The sequence below is a fragment of the Achroia grisella genome, unplaced genomic scaffold (assembly GCF_030625045.1).
Source record: "Achroia grisella isolate CSIRO2021 unplaced genomic scaffold, CSIRO_AGI_Agris_v1 utg540, whole genome shotgun sequence".
NCBI lineage: Eukaryota > Metazoa > Arthropoda > Insecta > Lepidoptera > Pyralidae > Achroia > Achroia grisella.
This window is the reverse complement of record NW_026712925.1, coordinates 2,813,372-2,832,740: the sequence shown is the minus strand read 5'-3', so window position 1 is coordinate 2,832,740 and position 19,369 is coordinate 2,813,372. Positions and strand designations below refer to the sequence as shown.

General features: G+C 35.4%; 1 protein-coding gene across 1 annotated transcript in view; it reads right to left on the bottom strand.

The window, feature by feature from the left end:
- The window catches only part of LOC131847796 (dynein beta chain, ciliary-like), a 54,811-nt gene that overhangs the window by 13,997 nt on the left and 21,445 nt on the right, over positions 1–19,369 (bottom strand). The window contains exons 36-55 of the mRNA XM_059197447.1: positions 19,139–19,334; positions 18,798–19,008; positions 18,509–18,650; positions 18,102–18,258; positions 17,408–17,648; positions 17,062–17,263; positions 16,751–16,975; positions 16,095–16,433; positions 15,702–15,850; positions 15,156–15,374; positions 14,594–14,831; positions 13,883–14,075; positions 3,579–3,756; positions 3,372–3,500; positions 3,018–3,237; positions 2,343–2,504; positions 1,873–2,072; positions 1,620–1,786; positions 986–1,164; positions 827–904 (exon numbers count right to left, since the gene is read on the bottom strand). Coding sequence (XP_059053430.1) covers positions 827–904; positions 986–1,164; positions 1,620–1,786; positions 1,873–2,072; positions 2,343–2,504; positions 3,018–3,237; positions 3,372–3,500; positions 3,579–3,756; positions 13,883–14,075; positions 14,594–14,831; positions 15,156–15,374; positions 15,702–15,850; positions 16,095–16,433; positions 16,751–16,975; positions 17,062–17,263; positions 17,408–17,648; positions 18,102–18,258; positions 18,509–18,650; positions 18,798–19,008; positions 19,139–19,334 — 3,825 coding nt within the window. The remainder of the gene's footprint in view (positions 1–826; positions 905–985; positions 1,165–1,619; positions 1,787–1,872; positions 2,073–2,342; positions 2,505–3,017; positions 3,238–3,371; positions 3,501–3,578; positions 3,757–13,882; positions 14,076–14,593; positions 14,832–15,155; positions 15,375–15,701; positions 15,851–16,094; positions 16,434–16,750; positions 16,976–17,061; positions 17,264–17,407; positions 17,649–18,101; positions 18,259–18,508; positions 18,651–18,797; positions 19,009–19,138; positions 19,335–19,369) is intronic.

Genomic DNA, 19,369 nt, shown 5'->3' with positions numbered 1-19,369 from the left:
TTATTAAAGAGCTCCCGATATTTCTGGTGCGTACATCCTGGCACGCTATGGGTGGACAGGAGATAGTAGTAAACAATTTACGAGCAGACAAAACTTTCTACCCACTTTCTGTACTTTTCAATGTACATTGTCACCACCACCACTGGATAACACTTGAAAGTCATGACAAAACACACTCATAAAATGTTATAAATTCTGATCTAAAATAAATAATCTTTAAATAACTGTTCACATGCACTGCTATCTTATCTAAGGTTTTAACTCTGGAGAGTCTAAACCTGACTAAATACTAGACTCGTATCTATTTGTGGATAGTAATAGCAGTAGTTGTTCTCTTTCAAGTTTATGTTTGAAGTGTGGAAATATTGGAAGAAGCTCTTACTTATAATCACGATAAAAATAATTATTTTTATGCTATCTTATAATATATGAAATTATAGCAACTATTACCGCTCAATAGAAGTTTGTAGTTATCGAAAAAAAATATTATTTCGGATCAATGTCAATTGGTAGCTATCGACGTTTTCATTAATAATCACGATTTTTTCCTTTATATTCACCTAATTACCTATCTGCATGCCAAATTTGAACTTCCTAGGTCATCTGGAAGTGGGTTAAAATATGCTGTTATAATATATGAACAATATTACCAATAGTCTAAGAAAAAAAAACAAATCAGCTTCGTATTTATAAAATTATATTAAATTTTTTCTAAATCTAATCCATTTCACGCACTGACAACATAGCTTTCTGTGGGTAAAAAACTGATTAGTATTGATTCTTTGTAGTACTAATTTAGATAATTGATCAATAAATATCTACCAACCTTTAACATTGTACGAACGCGATTTATAAAAAATCTCCAACAATTCTCTCTTGTATCAGGGACGCCTGACGCCTTAGTCTGATAAAACAAAACATTGTTAGTTTTACTAAGTACTAATTTATTAATTACATTCTAATATGACATTATTTTCATTCTAACCTCTCCTCTAACACCATTAATAATATTTTCTATTTCGTCATCGGCTAACAACTCTGGTATTTCTCCGGAGGCGAGCAGATCGTTTATGAGTACCAGAAATCTCTCCTCAGCGACTTGTGCATCTGTCATTAGGAACATGTTGCCGATGTTCTTCAATCCAGCTTTTATATATAATGCAGCTGAAATGCGGTATAAAGAATATATATACAGAATGAATTTAGCATTCTGTTTTTAATCAGTTTCAAAAAGGTTTATTTTAATGTGTTTTTTCTGCCTGAACTGTTGTGATAATTATTGTTGAAAGTTGGTGCTTCTCGTGTTGTCCCATATAAATTTTATTACCTGATTAGTAGTTTTTGAGTTGTCCTGAATAAATAAGATGTATCGTGGCCTGAACACAGGTATAATGGTATTGTTAAAATATGCATAAACACTATATTCTCGTGATATATAATCTCGAGCTTTATCGCAAACTTTTAAAACTAAGAGTAAAATATGACAAAAGTATAAAAAATAACAAGAATTATTTGCCTACCATTAATTTACCTACTTTCATAGCAATTGTAACAAGGTTAAGGGCTATTGTACGTAATACTAAGTAGGTTATTTATTAGAATGCATAATAATAATTTACCTAAATCAACTTTGAGATCGTTTATGCCATATCCTTTTCTCAGCTGTATTTGGAATACTTCGAGTGAGGAGATAAAGGCCGACAATCTAGACAATGATTGTTTTCCTGAACCACCCACGCCGACTAACAATGCGTTGCCTCGCGGAGCTTCGAGGATACGATTGATCCTAAGACATTTCAAGTATATTTTACTAAAATGGAATACAAGGTATTATGGGTGATTCTTAATGATTATTGAGATATAAAACATTACCTGCAAATATGATACATGGCATCCTCGAATAATACTAAGTTCATAGTAGCAACTAAGTCATTGTATCCGGAAAGTGATTCATCTAGTAATTTCTTAATCTGCGGCCAATCTCTAATGGGGAAGTACTTGGGATCACCAATGCCTTCGGCGAAGTGGCAGTATATGAGTGGCTTCTCAAATACAACGTTCTCGTCATAATCCTGCGTTAATAACATAGTTGTCAAGTCGGAATACAATTTTATTGAAACTATATAATATAAAATAAAGCTCTAAGCAATCGTTTTATTAAACATTCAATATGCAGTAAAAATTATTTGAGTTAAAGGACTAAATTTTCGTAAATTTATAATTTACATACTTGCAACAAAAAAAGATAGCGAGAGAATATAAATTGTATGCAGACAAAATTGGATATATGTTTCCTATTAATTAATCAAGTAAATTAAAAAACACGGTATAACATAGCACACCTCACAGTTTTTCTTTATAACCTCCACGATGAGTTTGTGGAAAGCTTCATTGTCAGAACCGTCAACGAGCTTATCTGAATATACACGTGTAGCCTCGTGCATCCATAATCTAATTAGTTCTGATTGTTGTTTGATAGCATCGCCTGTTGTAAATAGAATACCCTGCAATGGTTAGAAGGTTCTAGAGGACTAAGACGTATTATCCTGTAGTTTTACTTTATTATAATAAGCAGCGTATATCATTACCTACATAGTATAAAACAAAGTCGCTGTCGCTGTATGTCCCTATGTATGCTTAAATCTTTAAAACTACGCAACGGATTTTGAAGCGGGTTTTTTAATAGATAAAGTAATTCAAGAGGAGGGTTTATATATATAATAAATGTACACCCGTGCGAAGCCGGGCCGAGTACCTAGTAGGTACACTAATATAATAGGTATAGTTACCAAAAAAAATTCTGTCATAAAAGAAGTACATATATTTTAGTGTCATTAATGGCACATAAATTAATACGACCAAATAACTACAATTAAACTTATTATTGATACAACAATAAAGTAATTTTAACTCCAAGCATCCTTTAATTGATTTTGTAAGTATGTAAATACAGAGGACACTGTCTACACATCTACAGGAACATTGCTATAGGTAACTACTAAATTTTCAATGCATACCTGAAATATATTGGATAAATCTCTAAGATTGAAAATATAATGGAACTTTATGGCAGTTGGTAGGAACGTGGACGCAAGTTTATTGTGGAGCGCGAGTGCTGCGTTTACTAGTGGCTCCGTATACCGCTGTACCGGCAGAGGGAACTTGTTTAGCGGATTGCTTACGTGTTGATACAATATCTGTTTGTAGATGTGGAAGCAAGCATCTAGACCTGGGAAGCTGTAGGGAAATTTGTTTTAGAAATACTCTAATTAGTCATAACTAATATTAATTTAGGTGTATTGATATTTGAATACTAAAGTAATAGTAGACAAAAATTTAATACAGCTATATGGAAATATTTTCCATAATACCTGACAGCGAACGTGCAGAAATGTCTTTGTAGTCGAGGGTCTATGGTGAAGGACCCTGCAGTAGGATTCATACAAGATACAAACATGCAATTCGAGATATCCTTTAATGTCAACTTCTGTCTGTCGTACCTTAAAAAAAATGTATTTTATAGAAACTTCGATAATAAAAGTCTTAATATTTTGCATTGAAATAATATAATTATTCACCAATGTTTGTAATCCATGAATTGTCTAATAAGCGTATGTGGTTGCACAGTACCATACGTATCTACTTCGGGCATATTGAAATCATCCACGAAGTAGATCATAAACTTGCTTCCTGGCGGTCCGAAATTGCGACCCGACTTTTTCTCTAATGGCTTTTCCAACACTTTCTGGAGCATCTCTGTACATAACATGTTTGGTAAAATAACTGGAATTGTACATTTTTGTCATAAGTAAATGTTTTTTTTTATTTTCAGAAGTTGTCGCTTTTAATTATTTTATCTAAATGTACTTTGTTATAAATACAAGTTAAAAAGATAGGGCAGAAGCTCTGATTATTTAACTTCGAAAAATATTTATCCTTATCCTTACTTCCTTACTAATATTCCTTACTTTCCCTACTAATATTATAAATGCGAAAGTAACTCGGTCTGTCTGTCTGTCTGTCTGTCTCGCTTTCACGTCAAAACTACTGAACCGATTTAAATGAAATTTGGTAGACAGATAGTCTAGACCCGGAGAACGGACATAGGCTACTTTTTAATGCGAAAAAAGGGTTGTAAGGGTTTGATAGAGGGGTGAAAGGTTGTATGGAAGAATCGTCATTTTTAAAGCTAGAAGCTTGAAACTTATTTTTGAGGCTGTTGATTAAATATACTTAAATAAATATAAGATTAAAGGTTTGTTAAATTTTTACCCTTAAATAAAATAAGGGAAGAATGTTTTTATTTAAATTCGTCATTTTTAAGCTAGAAGCCTGAAATCTATTTTGATGCTGTTGATTAAATATAAATAAATATGACATACAAAGTTTCTAAAAAAATTCCTTTAGGGGGTTAAAATAAATTAGGGGATGAAAGTTTTTATGGCAATTTGTCATTAATGAAGCTAGAACGATGAAACTTTTTTCTTTGGCTTTTTTGGGTTACTTTATCCTTATGTGAAAATAACTCTGTCTACCTGTCTGTCAGGGTTTGAAAGGGAAGATGAATTTGTGCGGAATTATCGTAATTTTCAATACTTGCGAATTTTGTTAGATATTGTTGAGAGTGTCACTGTAGTGTTAGTTATAAATATATTTATATTAAAGTAGTATAGTATATCAGTTACGTTAAATATTTGACAATGATTTTCTGTATGTAAATATAGTTTACGTGATTTAGTTCCAAAACGAATACTAGATGACACTGTATGGTTGTTGAAACTCGATATCATTTCGTTTTCTTCATTATTTAAATATACACGATTGTAAAATTATAACATTCAGCTTTGAGATACTATTCTTTGATATTATTATTATTCCGTTGCCCTCTTATGTTGTTTTTCATTTCCAGACTAGAATTTTGGGTTGTCTTAACGTTATTATTTTTTAATTGGAAGTTATGCAATATTATTACTATTTGTTTTGTTTATTATTATTTTCTTTGTCATTATTATTTGTTTTGTTTATTTTTGTGAATAATATCATTGTAAAATATCATTGTTTTCATTAATTTTACAAAATTTTGCGTGTGTATTTTCGTAATACATAGTTATCATAATCTTTTGAGTTATTTACGTCTTAAAAAATATAAGTATTTTAAATTAAGTTTTTTTTTCTAGGTTTACTGTCAAAAATAATATAAAGTGTAGTTTTAAATGTTTTGCTAATTTGTTTTATTAATAATATCTTTCTAATCAGGAGGTTTACATTTTGATTCGTGTGTGTTAGTTAGGTGTGTGTTTGAACAGTCTTTTGTTCAGTTACATTGTTTTTATTCTAATAATATGCCTCGAAAACACAAATCTAATCTGTCGCGTAGTTCTAGCGGAGCTCGCACTAAAAAAATTGCTAGAAGCCAAGAGTCTGTAGAGCACACTCAAAGCCGTTTAACTTTAGATGCCGAGCTGCATGCATCTCGAAGAGCTGCTGAGACAGAAGAGCAGAATCAAGCGCGGCGGTTTTTAGATGCTGACCGTCACGCATCTCAAAGAGCTGCTGAGAGTGATGAGGAATGCCTAGCGCGTCGGTTTTTAGATGGTGAGCGTCACGCATCTCAAAGAGCTCTTGAGACTGAGGATAAAAGTCAAGGGCGGCGGATATTAGACGCTGAACGTCATTCATCTCAAAGAACTACTGAGACTGAGAAGGAATGTCTAGCGCGGCGGTTTTTAGATGCTAAGCGTCACGCATCTGTAAGGGCTGCTGAGATACAAGAGGAAAACCAAGCATGGCGAGTTTTAGATACTCAGCGTCACGCATCACAAAGAGCTGCTGAGACTGAGGAGAAAAGTCAAGCGCGGCAGCTTTTAGATGCCGAGCATCACGCATCTCAAAGGGCTGCTGAAACAATACAACAAACTCGAGTACATCAGCTTTTAGATGCAGAGCGTCATGCGTCATTGATTGCTGCAGAGTTCCATGAAGAATTACTACGAAGACGTATTTTCAATGCTGAACGGCAGTCACAAAGGAAAAGTTTATTTACACGAAGTACGTGGGAGGCATTTAAAGACGCTGCTTTTGGTTATGATCCTTTGATTGATTATATTAATCATCAATTAATTGTTATAGGGCGAATGGATAAAAAGTGCTCACATTGTGATGCACTAAAATGGAAAGAGGAAACTCCGGGTATGTGTTGTTCTGGTGGTAAAATTTCAGTTCCATCCCTTGGTGAGCCAAAGGAACCTCTAAAATCCTTGCTTATGTACGACAGTAACGAATCACGGCGTTTTTTTGAACAAAATAAAAAATACAATTGTTGTTTTCAAATGACGTCATTTGGGGTAGATAATGAAGTTGTTATGCCCGGATTTTCCACAACATTTACGATCCAAAGACAGATCTATTATAGATCAGCCAAAATTTTTATAAATTTACTTTATATGAGACGAAAATGGCGAAGTTGATTGCAGGTGTCAAAATATTCAAGATATTGAAAGAGATATCGTTATAAAAATTCAAAGAATGTTGCACGATCATAACAGCTTGATCAAAACTTTTAAAACTGCGTTAAGTGGGGAACATGAAAGACGGTATAATGCACCATTAATTAATGAAGTCGCAGCCGTGGTATCTGGCGAACAGTTTGCTTCCCGTGATATTATTTTACACACCCGTAATAATACATTAACCAGGGTACCAGACACACACAAATTTTACGACGCTCTACAATATCCGCTAATATTCAGCAAGGGGTCAGGAGGGCTATTACTTTCAAATACCTCAACTTAGTCCTGTGACTGGATTGCCCTTACCCAACAAAAAAATATCTTGCATGGATTTTTATGCTTATCGTATAATGATTCGAGAAAATGATTTCAATTTAGTATCACGATGCAGACAACTGGCTAACCAGTTTTATGTAGATAAGTACGTAAAAGTTGAAAGCGAACGATTACGTTATATATCATGAAATCAAAGTAAATTAAGAGCGGAGAACTACATTCATCTTCAAGATGCTGTAGCAAATGATGATAATGTTAATCCTAATTAGGTAAAATGGTTATTTTACCGTCTTCGTTTGTAAATAGCCCCAGATATTTGCATGAATACACTCAAGACGCCTTTGCATATGGTCACCCTGATTTATTTATCACTTTCACATGTAACCCAAGTTGGGCTGAAATAGTTGATGAGTTGCTACTGGGACAAAGGGCAGTGAATAGACACGATATAGTTGCGAGAGTTTTTACATTGAAAGTTAAAAAGTTAATTACTCTTATTAACAAAGGAAAAATATTCAAAAAAGTATTGTGTTTTATGTATTCAGTAGTATGGCAAAAGCGCGGCCTACCACAAGTGCATATTTTAGTGTGGCTAAAAGAAAGTTGAGACCTGATGAAATAGATAAAATCATCAGCGCTGAAATTCCGGATCCAAATGATGACATGTCACTCCATGCAATAATTATTAAAAATATGATTCATGGTCCATGCGGCCCTGCCTTCTTAATGCCCTTGCATGAAGGATGGCAAATGCACTAAAAAATATCCTCGCAAGCTTATTAAAGAGACTATCCACAGTGATAACGGATATCCGCTGTATCGGAGAAGACCACCATCAGACGGAGGTCGAACATCATCTGTAAAACTCCGAAATGGTAGTTACGTGGCTGTAGATAATAGTTGGGTTGTTCCTTATTCGCCTATTTTGTCCAAAATATTTAACGCCTATACAAATGTCAAGCCTCAACATTTGTATAGGCGTTAAATATTTTGTTCAGTGCGCGCTATTAAATATATTTGCAAGAATATTAATAAAGGTAGCGACCAAGCTATTTTCAATTTCAGAAACACAGAAGCCGTTAATGCTATAGATGAAAGAAAGAAAGAAAGAAAAATATTTTATTCAGTGCCATGTATAGTGCCAAAGTACGTACATATCAATCTGGTCGTTATGTCAATAGCAACGAAGCTGTGTGGCGTCTCTTGGGATTCCCATTACACGAGAGGCATCCAACCGTCACATACCTCAATGTGCACCTCGAAAATGGTGAACGTGTCTACTTTAATGAAAATAAATTTCGAGAAAGATTATCGTCTCCTCCAAAAACTACACTTACTGCTTTGTTTGACCTCTGTACCAAAGGTGAATTTACACGAACTCTTCTCTATGTTGATGTACCGAGATATTACACTTGGAACACGACAAGGAGAGAATGGAAACGCCGAATACAAGGAGTACCTGTTCAGAACTGTCCTGGTGTCAAATTTGGAGATGCTTTAGGACGAGTATATACGGTCCATGTTAGTAATATGGAATGTTTTTGTTTAAGAATGCTTTTACACCATGTGCGTGGACCAACCTCTTTCAAAGATCTTAAAAAGCTCACTAATCAAGAATTTTCGTTATATCGAGGGGCATGTGAAGCAAGAGGTTTATTAGAGACTGATAATCAGTGGGATATAACTCTAGAAGATGCCGCACAATTCAAATCTGCGCCCAAGGCCATATTAATAGCGGCATGTGGACTTTCAAATCCACAAGAATTGTGGGAAAAGTATAAAAATTATATGACGTATGATATTTTACACAGATTGCAAGAACAGAACCCGAATGCTTCATACAGTGATTTAATTTACAATGTCGCCTTAACAAAAGTTGAAGATCAAGTGACTACTATTTCTGGAAAAAAATTATCTGATTTTGGAATGAGCAGACCACAAAGAATTGGAGAAGTTAGTAGTGATTTAATTCGGGAACTAGAATATAATGCTGTTTCTTTAATGCGACAAATAGCAGAAGCTCTTCCACTTTTAAATTCAGAGCAAAAAATCATTTTTGACATTATAATTCAAAAAGTTAACAGTAGCCAAGGATGTTTGTTCTTTTTAGATGCTCCAGGAGGCACTGGCAAAACCTATCTTTTAAATTTATTATTAGCCCAAATCCGAAAAGAAAAAGGAGTTGCGGTTGCAGTAACTTCCTCTGGAATAGCTGCTACGCTACTGAGTGGGGGACGAACAGCGCACTCAGTTCTAAAACTACCACTGAACTTAGTTAATGAGGAAATGCTAGTATGTAATATTAGCAAAAGCAGTGAACGCAGAAGAATGTTACAGCAGTGTAAGCTGTTGGTTTGGGATGAATGTACGATGTCCCACAAAAGAGCAATAGTAGCACTGGATCGCACAATGAAGGATATTAAAGGTAACTAAGATATCATGGGAGGGATTGTGGTACTTTTAGCTGGTGACTTCAGACAGACTCTTCCGGTTATTACTAGAGGTACTTGCGTACCTCTAGTAATAACCGGAAGAGTGAAATAATGCAGATGAAATAAATGCCTGTTTGAAAGCATCTGTATTACGGGCATACTTAAAAAAACTTTATCTCACTACAAATATACCAGTACAACTTCACAATGATTCTGAAGCAGGTCAATATGCAGCTGCTCTTCTAAAAATCGGAGAAGATTGTATGCAAACTGACAGCAACGGTATGATTACACTGAGCCGTGAATTCTATCAAATTGTTGAGAGCACAGAGCACCTAAAAAATCATGTATATCGTGATCTTCAAATAAATATGGGCAATCGAGAATGGCTGTGTGAAAGGGCAATTTTGGCGCCGACTAATGAAATAGTTAATAAAATAAATGAACAAATTATGTCAGACGAGGAGGGTGATATTGTCGAATACTTCTCAGTAGACAATGTTATGGACACTGAACAAGTCACATCATACCCTATAGAGTTTCTCAATTCCTTAGAATTATCAGGAGTGCCTTCCCATAAATTGAGGCTGAAAGTTGGTGTTCCAGTTCTTTTAATGCGTAATCAGGATACGCCAAGGCTATGTAATGGTACGCGGCTTCAAATTACACATTTAGTACACAATATTGTAAAAGCCTCAATCATGTCTGGAATGGCAAAAGGAGAAAATATTTTGATTCCCCGTATTCCAATAATTCCGACTGATTTGCCATTTAATTTTAAAAGAGTACAGTTTCCCCTTAAACCAGAATTTGCTAATAAAGCACAAGGACAGAGGCCTAAAGTTGCAGGTGTACATTTAGAAAAGAAGTGTTTTACCCATGGGCAACTCTATGTGGCAAGGGGGGAAGGATTGTTAGTAATGTGGATTGATAACTCCATTGCTAGCAATGTACCTTGTCAGGTCGACCTCCACGCGGTTCCCCCTGGAAACCATCGTGTTAAATTCCTGGTGAATTTGTCACGATAGGCTAACTGATCTGACCTCATGCTCATCTTATCATCCTCCACTGGTGCCCCGCCAGCGTAAACCGTTAGCGCAGGCTGGTACACCATTCCATTATCATCCACAAAAAAAAAACTCTATGTGGCATGCTCACGTGTTTCAAAACCGGAATGTCTTTATGTTTTGGCAAAAGATGGAAAAACACAATTCTATTCTATTCTATTCTATAAAAATGTATTGATTAAATGAATGATTGGAATACGGGGAATCAAATTATTTAACCTTCACCTCACACTGAAATTGGGTCAAAATTGAACAAATATTTAGTTCTTTCTTTATAACTTTCATTTTTTTCCTTCTAAGAATTATCTTAAAATGTTAAAACATAAGAAATAATAATCAAAACAATAATTATTGGAAATGATAATAAATATTCTAAAAAATGCAACAAATGTAATTAATTTGTTTGCTGTCAACACAGTTACTCTATAACTACTGCGCAAAAGATGAGGATGGGGAACCACATTCATAAATACTTAGTAATATTATAAATGTGTAAGTAAGTCTGTCTGTCTGTCTCGGTTTCACGTCAAAACTACTGAATCGATTTAAATGAAATTTGGTATACATATAGTCTACCCCGAGAAAGGACATAGGCTACTTTTTAATGTGAAAAGTTCTAAGGAGCTGAAAGGGGAAATGCAAAACTAATATGGGCAATCAACACATTCCTGCCTTTCAAAGCAGCGGGACTAGATGGTGTCTTTCCGGCCCTCCTAAGATGGAGCGGGGACATAATAGCCGAACAACTCGTTCAGCTCTTTCGAGCATGTCTGGCACACCGATATATACCTTTGAAATGGCGCGAAGTGAAAATAATCTTCATTCCAAAACCAGGCAGAGGTTTGACTAATTGGTTGGTAAAACGATGAGAGACTAATTGGTCGAAAGGATTACACGCAGGCTAAATCCTTTCGACCAATTAGTTTCACATCGTTTTTACTAAAAACTTTGGAGAGACTTTGCGACAAAGAAATCAGAGACCTTGTGTCCATAAACAAATCACTTCACTCTAACCAACATGCCTACAGCGAAGGCAAATCAACGGAATCAGCACTCCACAGCGTAGTAACCCGAATTGGTAACTCGTTATACTCAAAGCAGCCAACACTAGGTGCCTTTATAGACATCGAAGGGCCCTTTGATAAAACAAATTTTACCAGCATAAGCCGGGCTCTTGCCATACATGGAGTACCTTTAACTATCATAGAATGGATAAAGAACATGCTAAAGAATCGTGCAATTCAGTTTACCGTAAACACTACCACACGCGGTATCGTGAGCAAGGGATGTCCACAAGGAGGGGTCCTATCACCTCTTCTTTGGAACCTAGTTGTTAACGAACTCATTGAGGAGCTCAATGTCAACGACCTCTACACGGTAGGTTACGCTGATGATATTCCTATACTTATAACAGGAAACTTTGAGGGAACTTTATGTGACCGCATGAGAGAAGCCTTCAGAACTCTAGAGAGATGGTGTAAAAACCACGAACTCTCGGTAAATCCTTCCAAAACAGAACTAATCATGTTTACTAACAAAAGAGCTCCTGGTACCTTCAGGATACCGAAACTCTTTAACACAGACCTCATACTAAAAGAAGAAGTCAAGTACCTGGGAGTTATACTAGACAGTAAACTCCTATGGAACAAACATCTTGACCACAAAATTAACAAAAGTACCATAGCATTTTATCAATGCCGAAAGATGCTAGGAAACAAGTGGGGTATTACACCAAAAATAACACTGGCTATATACAGCAGTGATAAGACCAATGCTCGTGTACGGGGCCTTGGTTTGGTGGACAAGGTAGAAACTTACGATCACAATCAACAAACCAAGGTCCTTTCAGAGACTTGCCCAACAACAGCAATTGAAATATCCCTCAACATAACACCCCTAGATTTATACATACAACAGGAGGCAGCCATAGCTGCCATAAGACTATACCATCTTGGTCTATGGGGCAAAAACCATAATAGTTCTCACACTTACATCCTGAACCAAGCAATCGAACACGAACCTTTGATTGCCGCTCCGTGTGACAGAACTCAAACATATCATTCATTTAACAGAAAATACCAGATACAAATGAATCCGGAGGAACAAGACCAATCTGCAGTAAATGAACTACGCATATACACAGATGGCTGCAAAATACAAATCGGTTCAGGAGCTGGAGCACACTCCCTTGACCTCAACATGAATTTATACATACCACTCGGTGCACACAGTTCGATTTTTCAATGTGAATGCGTTGCCCTGACTGAGGCAGCACGAACAGTGCAAAGGTTAGGTGTCAACAACTTCAACATAAAATTTATATCGGACAGTGCAGCCGTGCTAAAAGCACTACAGAACAGGAAATCAAACAACAGATTAATAATCGAATGTCACATTATCATGGATAAAGTGGCAGAGCACAACGGTGTAACCATCCAGTGGATAAAAGGGCATAGTGGATCATATGGAAATGATGCCGCGGACGAGTTGGCGAGAAGAGGATCAGGCACGACGGTAGCAGGCCCCTTCCCGTACTTGCCAATACCATTCTCACAATTTCGATCCTGGATTCGCCAAAGATCCACTGAGATACAAAACCAAAGATGGGAACAAACCACCGATTGCAAACAATCAAAAGTGGCAATTCCCAGAACTAATTAACGAATGACAAAACGCCTACTAAATCTGGACAGGCATAACATAAAAATAATGATAGGGACAATGACGGGCCACTGTCCCTTAAACAAACATCTGTACACTATAGGTGCTACAGACAGTCCCCTATGCCGGGGCTGCTTTGTAGCCGAGGAAACGGCCGCTCACGTAATCCTGGAGTGCGAAGCAGTGACCACCCACACAACGCAATCAAATCCTCGGAACGGTGAGGTCGCTCCGTGAAGCCTGCGTAGATACCAGGAGACTTCTGCGCTTCTGGGAGGAGCTTGGCTGGCTACTTTAGTAGCCTGGCTCTACACGCACAACGGCCCGAATGGGAGGCCAATTGCGGAAAATGGAGTCCAACCTACACTACACTACACAAGGGGAGATGCAAGGTTGTATAAAAGAATCGTCATTTGGATAAGCATGCGAAACTGCGCGCGCAGTTTATGCATGTATATGTCGATATTCATACATAAATTGATTAAGAAAAGGCATAGGTTACTTTTTACTGCGAATAAGGAGTTGTAAGGAGGTTGAAAAGGGAGCTGAAAGGTAAGGAAATATCGTCATTTTCAAAGCTAAAAGCTTGAAACTTAGTTTTTAGGCTGTGGATTGAGTTAAATGAAATCCTGCATGTAATTTCGTTGTCTTATTGGGTTAGATTACTAAATATTTTTTTATTATTTGGTCAAGGTCACTATTTTACGCGGACGAAGTCGCGGGTACAGCTAGTTATTTATATAAGAAAAATGACGTTGAAGTTAAAATTCGGTTGATCACATCTTATGCACATAAAGTTAGATATTAGGGTCACCATAACCAGGACAGTCTATTGACGAAACCTGTTTGACTAATTGCTATCATCAGGATGATTATGTTTAATAAAAAAATCATTAATAAAATGCAGTAAAAACTGTATAAAATATAAAACAATTACCAGAAGTAGTATAGAAGTTAAGCGCTGCGTTAGTAATAGCGTAGGAGTCCGGCAGTGAATTAAGTTTGGCTGCGAAACTGACTGTCTTCCCACTACCGGCGCTGCCAACTAACATAACTGGCTTTTTTTTATCAATTAGTAAATCCATGAAAAATCGAATTCGTGTAGTTTCAAAGGTAGACACCAAGCAAGACTAGAAAAAAAAGATATTGACATATACTGATACATTACATACCTTTGTATTTTGCAACTTTTTGATATTTATATTAATTTATAAAAGCTCATTATACAAATTTAATTTGAAATAACTCGAATTTTGTTAATTTCAATTTCCAGTATTTCACAAAAATTTCATCTACATATTAACAGGTTTTACGAATTTTTTTTTATTTTACTGATACGAACGAACGGTCTGTGAAATATGAATGAATCCTTTCATATTTTTAGCCTATACTCTCTTTTCTCCATATCTAAACGACCCTATAATTTTGAACGTCAAAGTAAAATTACTTTTATTTTTTATAGAGTCTGTCATAAGATATTGTCGCCTATTGATCATTATTAATTAATCGGTAGAGTAAACTTCCATATTCGAGCCATATTAATGTTCCCAAGATTGGAATAAGGTGCTTTTGTGACACAACATTTATCATCAATAATGAGAACAAAGTCCATTTGTTGCCTAAAACCAGTCTACTACAATATATATACCTGCAACGGTAGATCGGGGTCAAGCTCAAAAGCCTCTACTTTCTCTGACCACGGTAAAAACTTTTTCGTCTCTGGATCTATAAAGAAACTGAATACGTTTCCATTTGAAGGAAACTTGATTTGTTTGAATTCATTACAGAACCATTTGCTGAATTCATTGCGCCAATCTACTAGTTGATCTTGAAACAGACCGGAACCAAATCCCCATACAATGGAGAAAACGAAATATGTCTCGTACCTAAAATATAATACTATATTAATACATGGCATAATTATGTTTTTAATCAGCATCAATAATTGGTTACATAAATCTGTACCATTGGGCTATGCTGTGCCCTTGCTTATATAATTTATTATGTAAGCAAGGGCACAGCATAGCCCACTTGAAGGTAGGCACATATCTAAGGATTGAAAGGTCGTGGTACTAAACTAAATCATTTAGTACCACGATCATTTTTTTTTGGTACCATTAAAGTTCCTTTATCGCATGCGAATTTTATTTGATTTTCACAAAGTTGAAGTTGAGCCAAAGAGCAGGGAGATTAATAAACAAGTTAATTACCATTCCTTGGGGCAGTCTGAAGGTAGTAAAGACTTGTTAAGGAAACACTCGAGTAAGTAACACGTGAGTTGTATCTGCTGTAGCTCAGTGAGTGGTGTGATGCGCTTATACTTCTTGCATGACTCGAGAAGAGATGGAATGTATTTGTCAAACATCACCGTCAACATTGCTTTTTCAGATTCGTCATTGCGAGTTGTGTCGATCCAAGATGCTACGAAGCTAGCGAAATTATACATGTTAGTAGTGAACTCTATTTTATGTTCCTTATAGTGAAAAATTAATCCCAACCTATGACAATTTTGTTGCAATGTAGTAAAACAAAGGTCTGCAGTAACCCATTCTAAAGATCTTATACACAAACTGTCTATAAAATAAGTAGGTACCAAAGTGATATACGCCAGAGATGAAGTATTATAACAAAGAGTAAAAACGAAACTACTATATTTCCACTATATAAAGTTTTTTGAACATTCTTGCAAATATGTTAATCGGTACAGATAGTATTTTTCTAACCTACGTATAAATACTCATAAAAAATATTCTTACGGGTTCCATCCCAAATCCTGGGGGTTGATGTAAAGGATACCAGCTCGCGAAACTGTAGCCGGTGTAGCAGTTCGCAGGTTTGAGATTTCAAAAAGGAGACGCATTGACTTGGTTAACGCGATACGTTCGTTACTTGCCAACGTTAACACCTTACAATAAAAATATATTATAATTATATGCATTAATGTGTAATTTACCTTTTGCAATAAAATTCCCGTAAATACATCAAAATATAAAATTTAATATTATAAGTTTTTAAATAGATAGAGCTTAAAATGATTATTGGAAAATAATATCTAACTTGTTCTATATTAATCACGGCAAACATATCTTGAAACTTTTATAAAGTATTATTAATAAGCTAATTTAAAGTACTACAAATTTCTTACTAACTTTATTATCATCCATCAAAGTGTTTAAACTCTCTATCCACATGGGATCAATATCACCATCCAGCACTATCCACTTTGGTCCATCTCCAGGCATATTAGCCATATCTCTCATAATTGTTGAAAACAAGCCGTCCTTCCATTCTCTAGTAGCTGGATTAATAATTCCAAACAACTCATCATTAGTGACTGCTTTTGGATCCAAATCGTTGTAAAACGGTTTTAGTTTCAGCATTTGATAAGTCTTGTTCAAGCATTGCCACACCATAGATTTGCCGGTGCCCGCAAATCCGATAATAAATACGGAGTGTCTTACGGCAAATAGTTCAACTAATTGAACCATCTAAAATCATAATTACATTATTTCTGCATCATTCCAAAAATCAAGTAATTATTATTAGATTGACTTACTATATGTTCAGCAACCTAACTAGTATGTTAGACTAGTTACACTCTCTAACTAGTATGTTAGAAAACAACAATTTTATTTTATTTATATCTGATATTTTCAGTAAAAATAAATTGATTTTGAAATGAATTTTTACAATCAATAACCTAGGTTTATCTTCATATTGATCCTTTATATTTTTAACTTTAGTTTATTTTTTGAGAAACAAAAATGAAGCATCTACCTGTAAATGCTAGCTAGCTTTGGCTTACCTTCAAAATAAATCCGGGCTCAGGTTGCAATTTCATTGACAACGCCCCTTCTACTAAACTTTTCTCAAAGTCAAAATCACGTTTCCTAGGCACATCGAGAGCTGGGAATAAATCACCAATCAATCCCATAAAAACAGGAGTGTCGTCCGTCACAATTTTGGGAATGTTGAAATCTCGCAAGGCTCTCATTAATACTTGATCCTCAGGCCTAAGGCGATCACCTCGCTAAAATAGTAGTAGATTATAGCGAATGTAGTAAAGCTAATAAAAAAATGTATAGATTTGAATTTGTATCTGAACAGAAACTAAACCTTCAATGATCCAGCAACGACGAGCACAGACTTAATAGCTCTCAAACCCCAATCATAGTGATCTTGTTTGGATAGTAGCTCACGGCAGAGCATGTACAAAGTAATAAACTTGCGCGCCAGAAGGCGAGCTTCCTGGAAGCCTTCCGCCACCAACATAATTTCACAGATCAGTTCAAAATCTGGCACCACCATAGCACATGGTCTGTTAAGAGTAAATATGTTATTTTATAATATCCAATTGTAGAGATATCGCACTCTGTCGAAAAGTTTTCTAACAATTAATTATTATTACTTGTGACCGAAGAATATATACAATATTCTTGGGTACACAAGTAATTCTGTATACCTAAAAAGAGCCTTCAAGTTTTCTGGCAATTCTGTTCGCCCAGCATATCCAGGATTCATTGTAATGAACATACCAACAGTTGGTATTAATGAAATAAACTCTCCCATGAAGTCAAACTTTTTCTTTTTTGTTTTGATCGCGTCTAGAACACTTTTTACTTGAACGGACACAACAGAAAGCACTTCTACAGAAATTCTGTTGAATTCATCGAAGCAACCCCATGCGCCAGTTTGAGCCAAACCTAAGATAATAGATATTTTAAATTATCGAGTCTACGTGTTATATAATTTAATTATCAATGTTAATGATGTTACGTTTAAATTTTAGTTAAAACTAGCTATACTCGCGACTTCGTCCGCGTGGAATTTAACATTATTTTTCTGAAATAAAAGTAGCCTAATTTACTCCTTATTACATCAGCTATCTGCCAAAAAAAGTCCCGTTAAAATCGGTCCAGCCATTACAGAGATTAACCGGAACAAACAGACAGACAAAAATTGTAACAAACGTTATTTTGGTGTATGTATCATATTTATATTCATATGAATGTAGTAAAAAACGGTTATTTAAATATTACAAACAGACACTCCAATTTTATTTATCTATATAGATGTGTTCTCGATGTTGGTAATTATTATTCTATTTCAGTTCTTATAAACTTCATTTCATTCGTTATATACATGTCGTTACAGACCTTTATAAATATTTCCGCAGGACTTGTAGTCCATTTGCTCAGAGCAATTGAATACGTAAACCATAATTCCAAGTGCTCTTCCCAAATCTTTAGTAGTCTCTGTCTTGCCAGTACCAGCAGGACCGGCCGGAGCACCACCCATAATTAAATGCAGACTCTAGAAAACAATCAATTATACATTGTATTGTGTCCTCCATTAACAAAGAAATAATAATTGTTTTCATTACAAATAATGTTGTTATTATAAATAGAACCCATAGTTTAAAAAATTGTTTTCATTTAGACTTCTACGAGAATAAATTCTCCATATTAGTTAGGCAATTTTAAATAAGTCTGAATTTAGAATATAATTAATTTTTAATGATCTATTTATACATTGTACTACAGTGTATTACGTTTTGAAGTACCTGGGTGAGTGTGATATAACAACGGTCAGTCAAAGGAGTGATTACGAGACGCGGCGTATTTCCCAAGTACTCGTAATCATAAAGGAATTGCGCGTCACAAATGTTCGCATAGCAGTTATTTAAATTCATGTCCCAGCGATGCCTGCCCACAAAAAATATATTAATTCACGACAAAATAAACCAACTTTAAAATAAGTTATATTATAATTAAACACATACATATTAATGTTTACATGTCGGGATTCATATATTAATACGACTTGGAAATGATACGACTAAACTTTATTACCTTAGTTGACTCTGCCATTGGAAAGCATTAGAGGTCTCTACTTTAGAGATTATAAGTTTAGCGACGACGTCTCTAGAGTGTACGTCAATGGTACATATTGTCATAATCTTTTGACGATCTCCTACTGTCAGGTCGCCCAACAACAATACAATGAGAGCATTTAGCTGTGCTATTTGTTTTTTCTGGTAATCTTTCAGGGCGTTCTCATAACCTGTTAGAAATGATGCATTCAGAAAATTATGTTATAGAGTCGTAATTGAAACCTTTATCCAGATTACGGAATAGAATACATAATTTTAAAAACATTTATTGTATTATGTTATCTTTAAAAAAACTTTTACCTTCTTCAAGCTTCTCAAAAGCCTGGTTGGTTTCGGTAGTCCACCAGATCTGCGTACCAACTAAAGCGGGTTGTGCCGGCCAATCAAATACCCACTCGTCGCGGGGCTTTTCCTCATATGACTTCACACTATGTTCAAATATGTCACGAAGCGTGTATCGCATGCAATCGGTCACACGATTTAGCCATAATTCTACCTGAAAACATTATTCCTTCAAACAATTGTACCTAC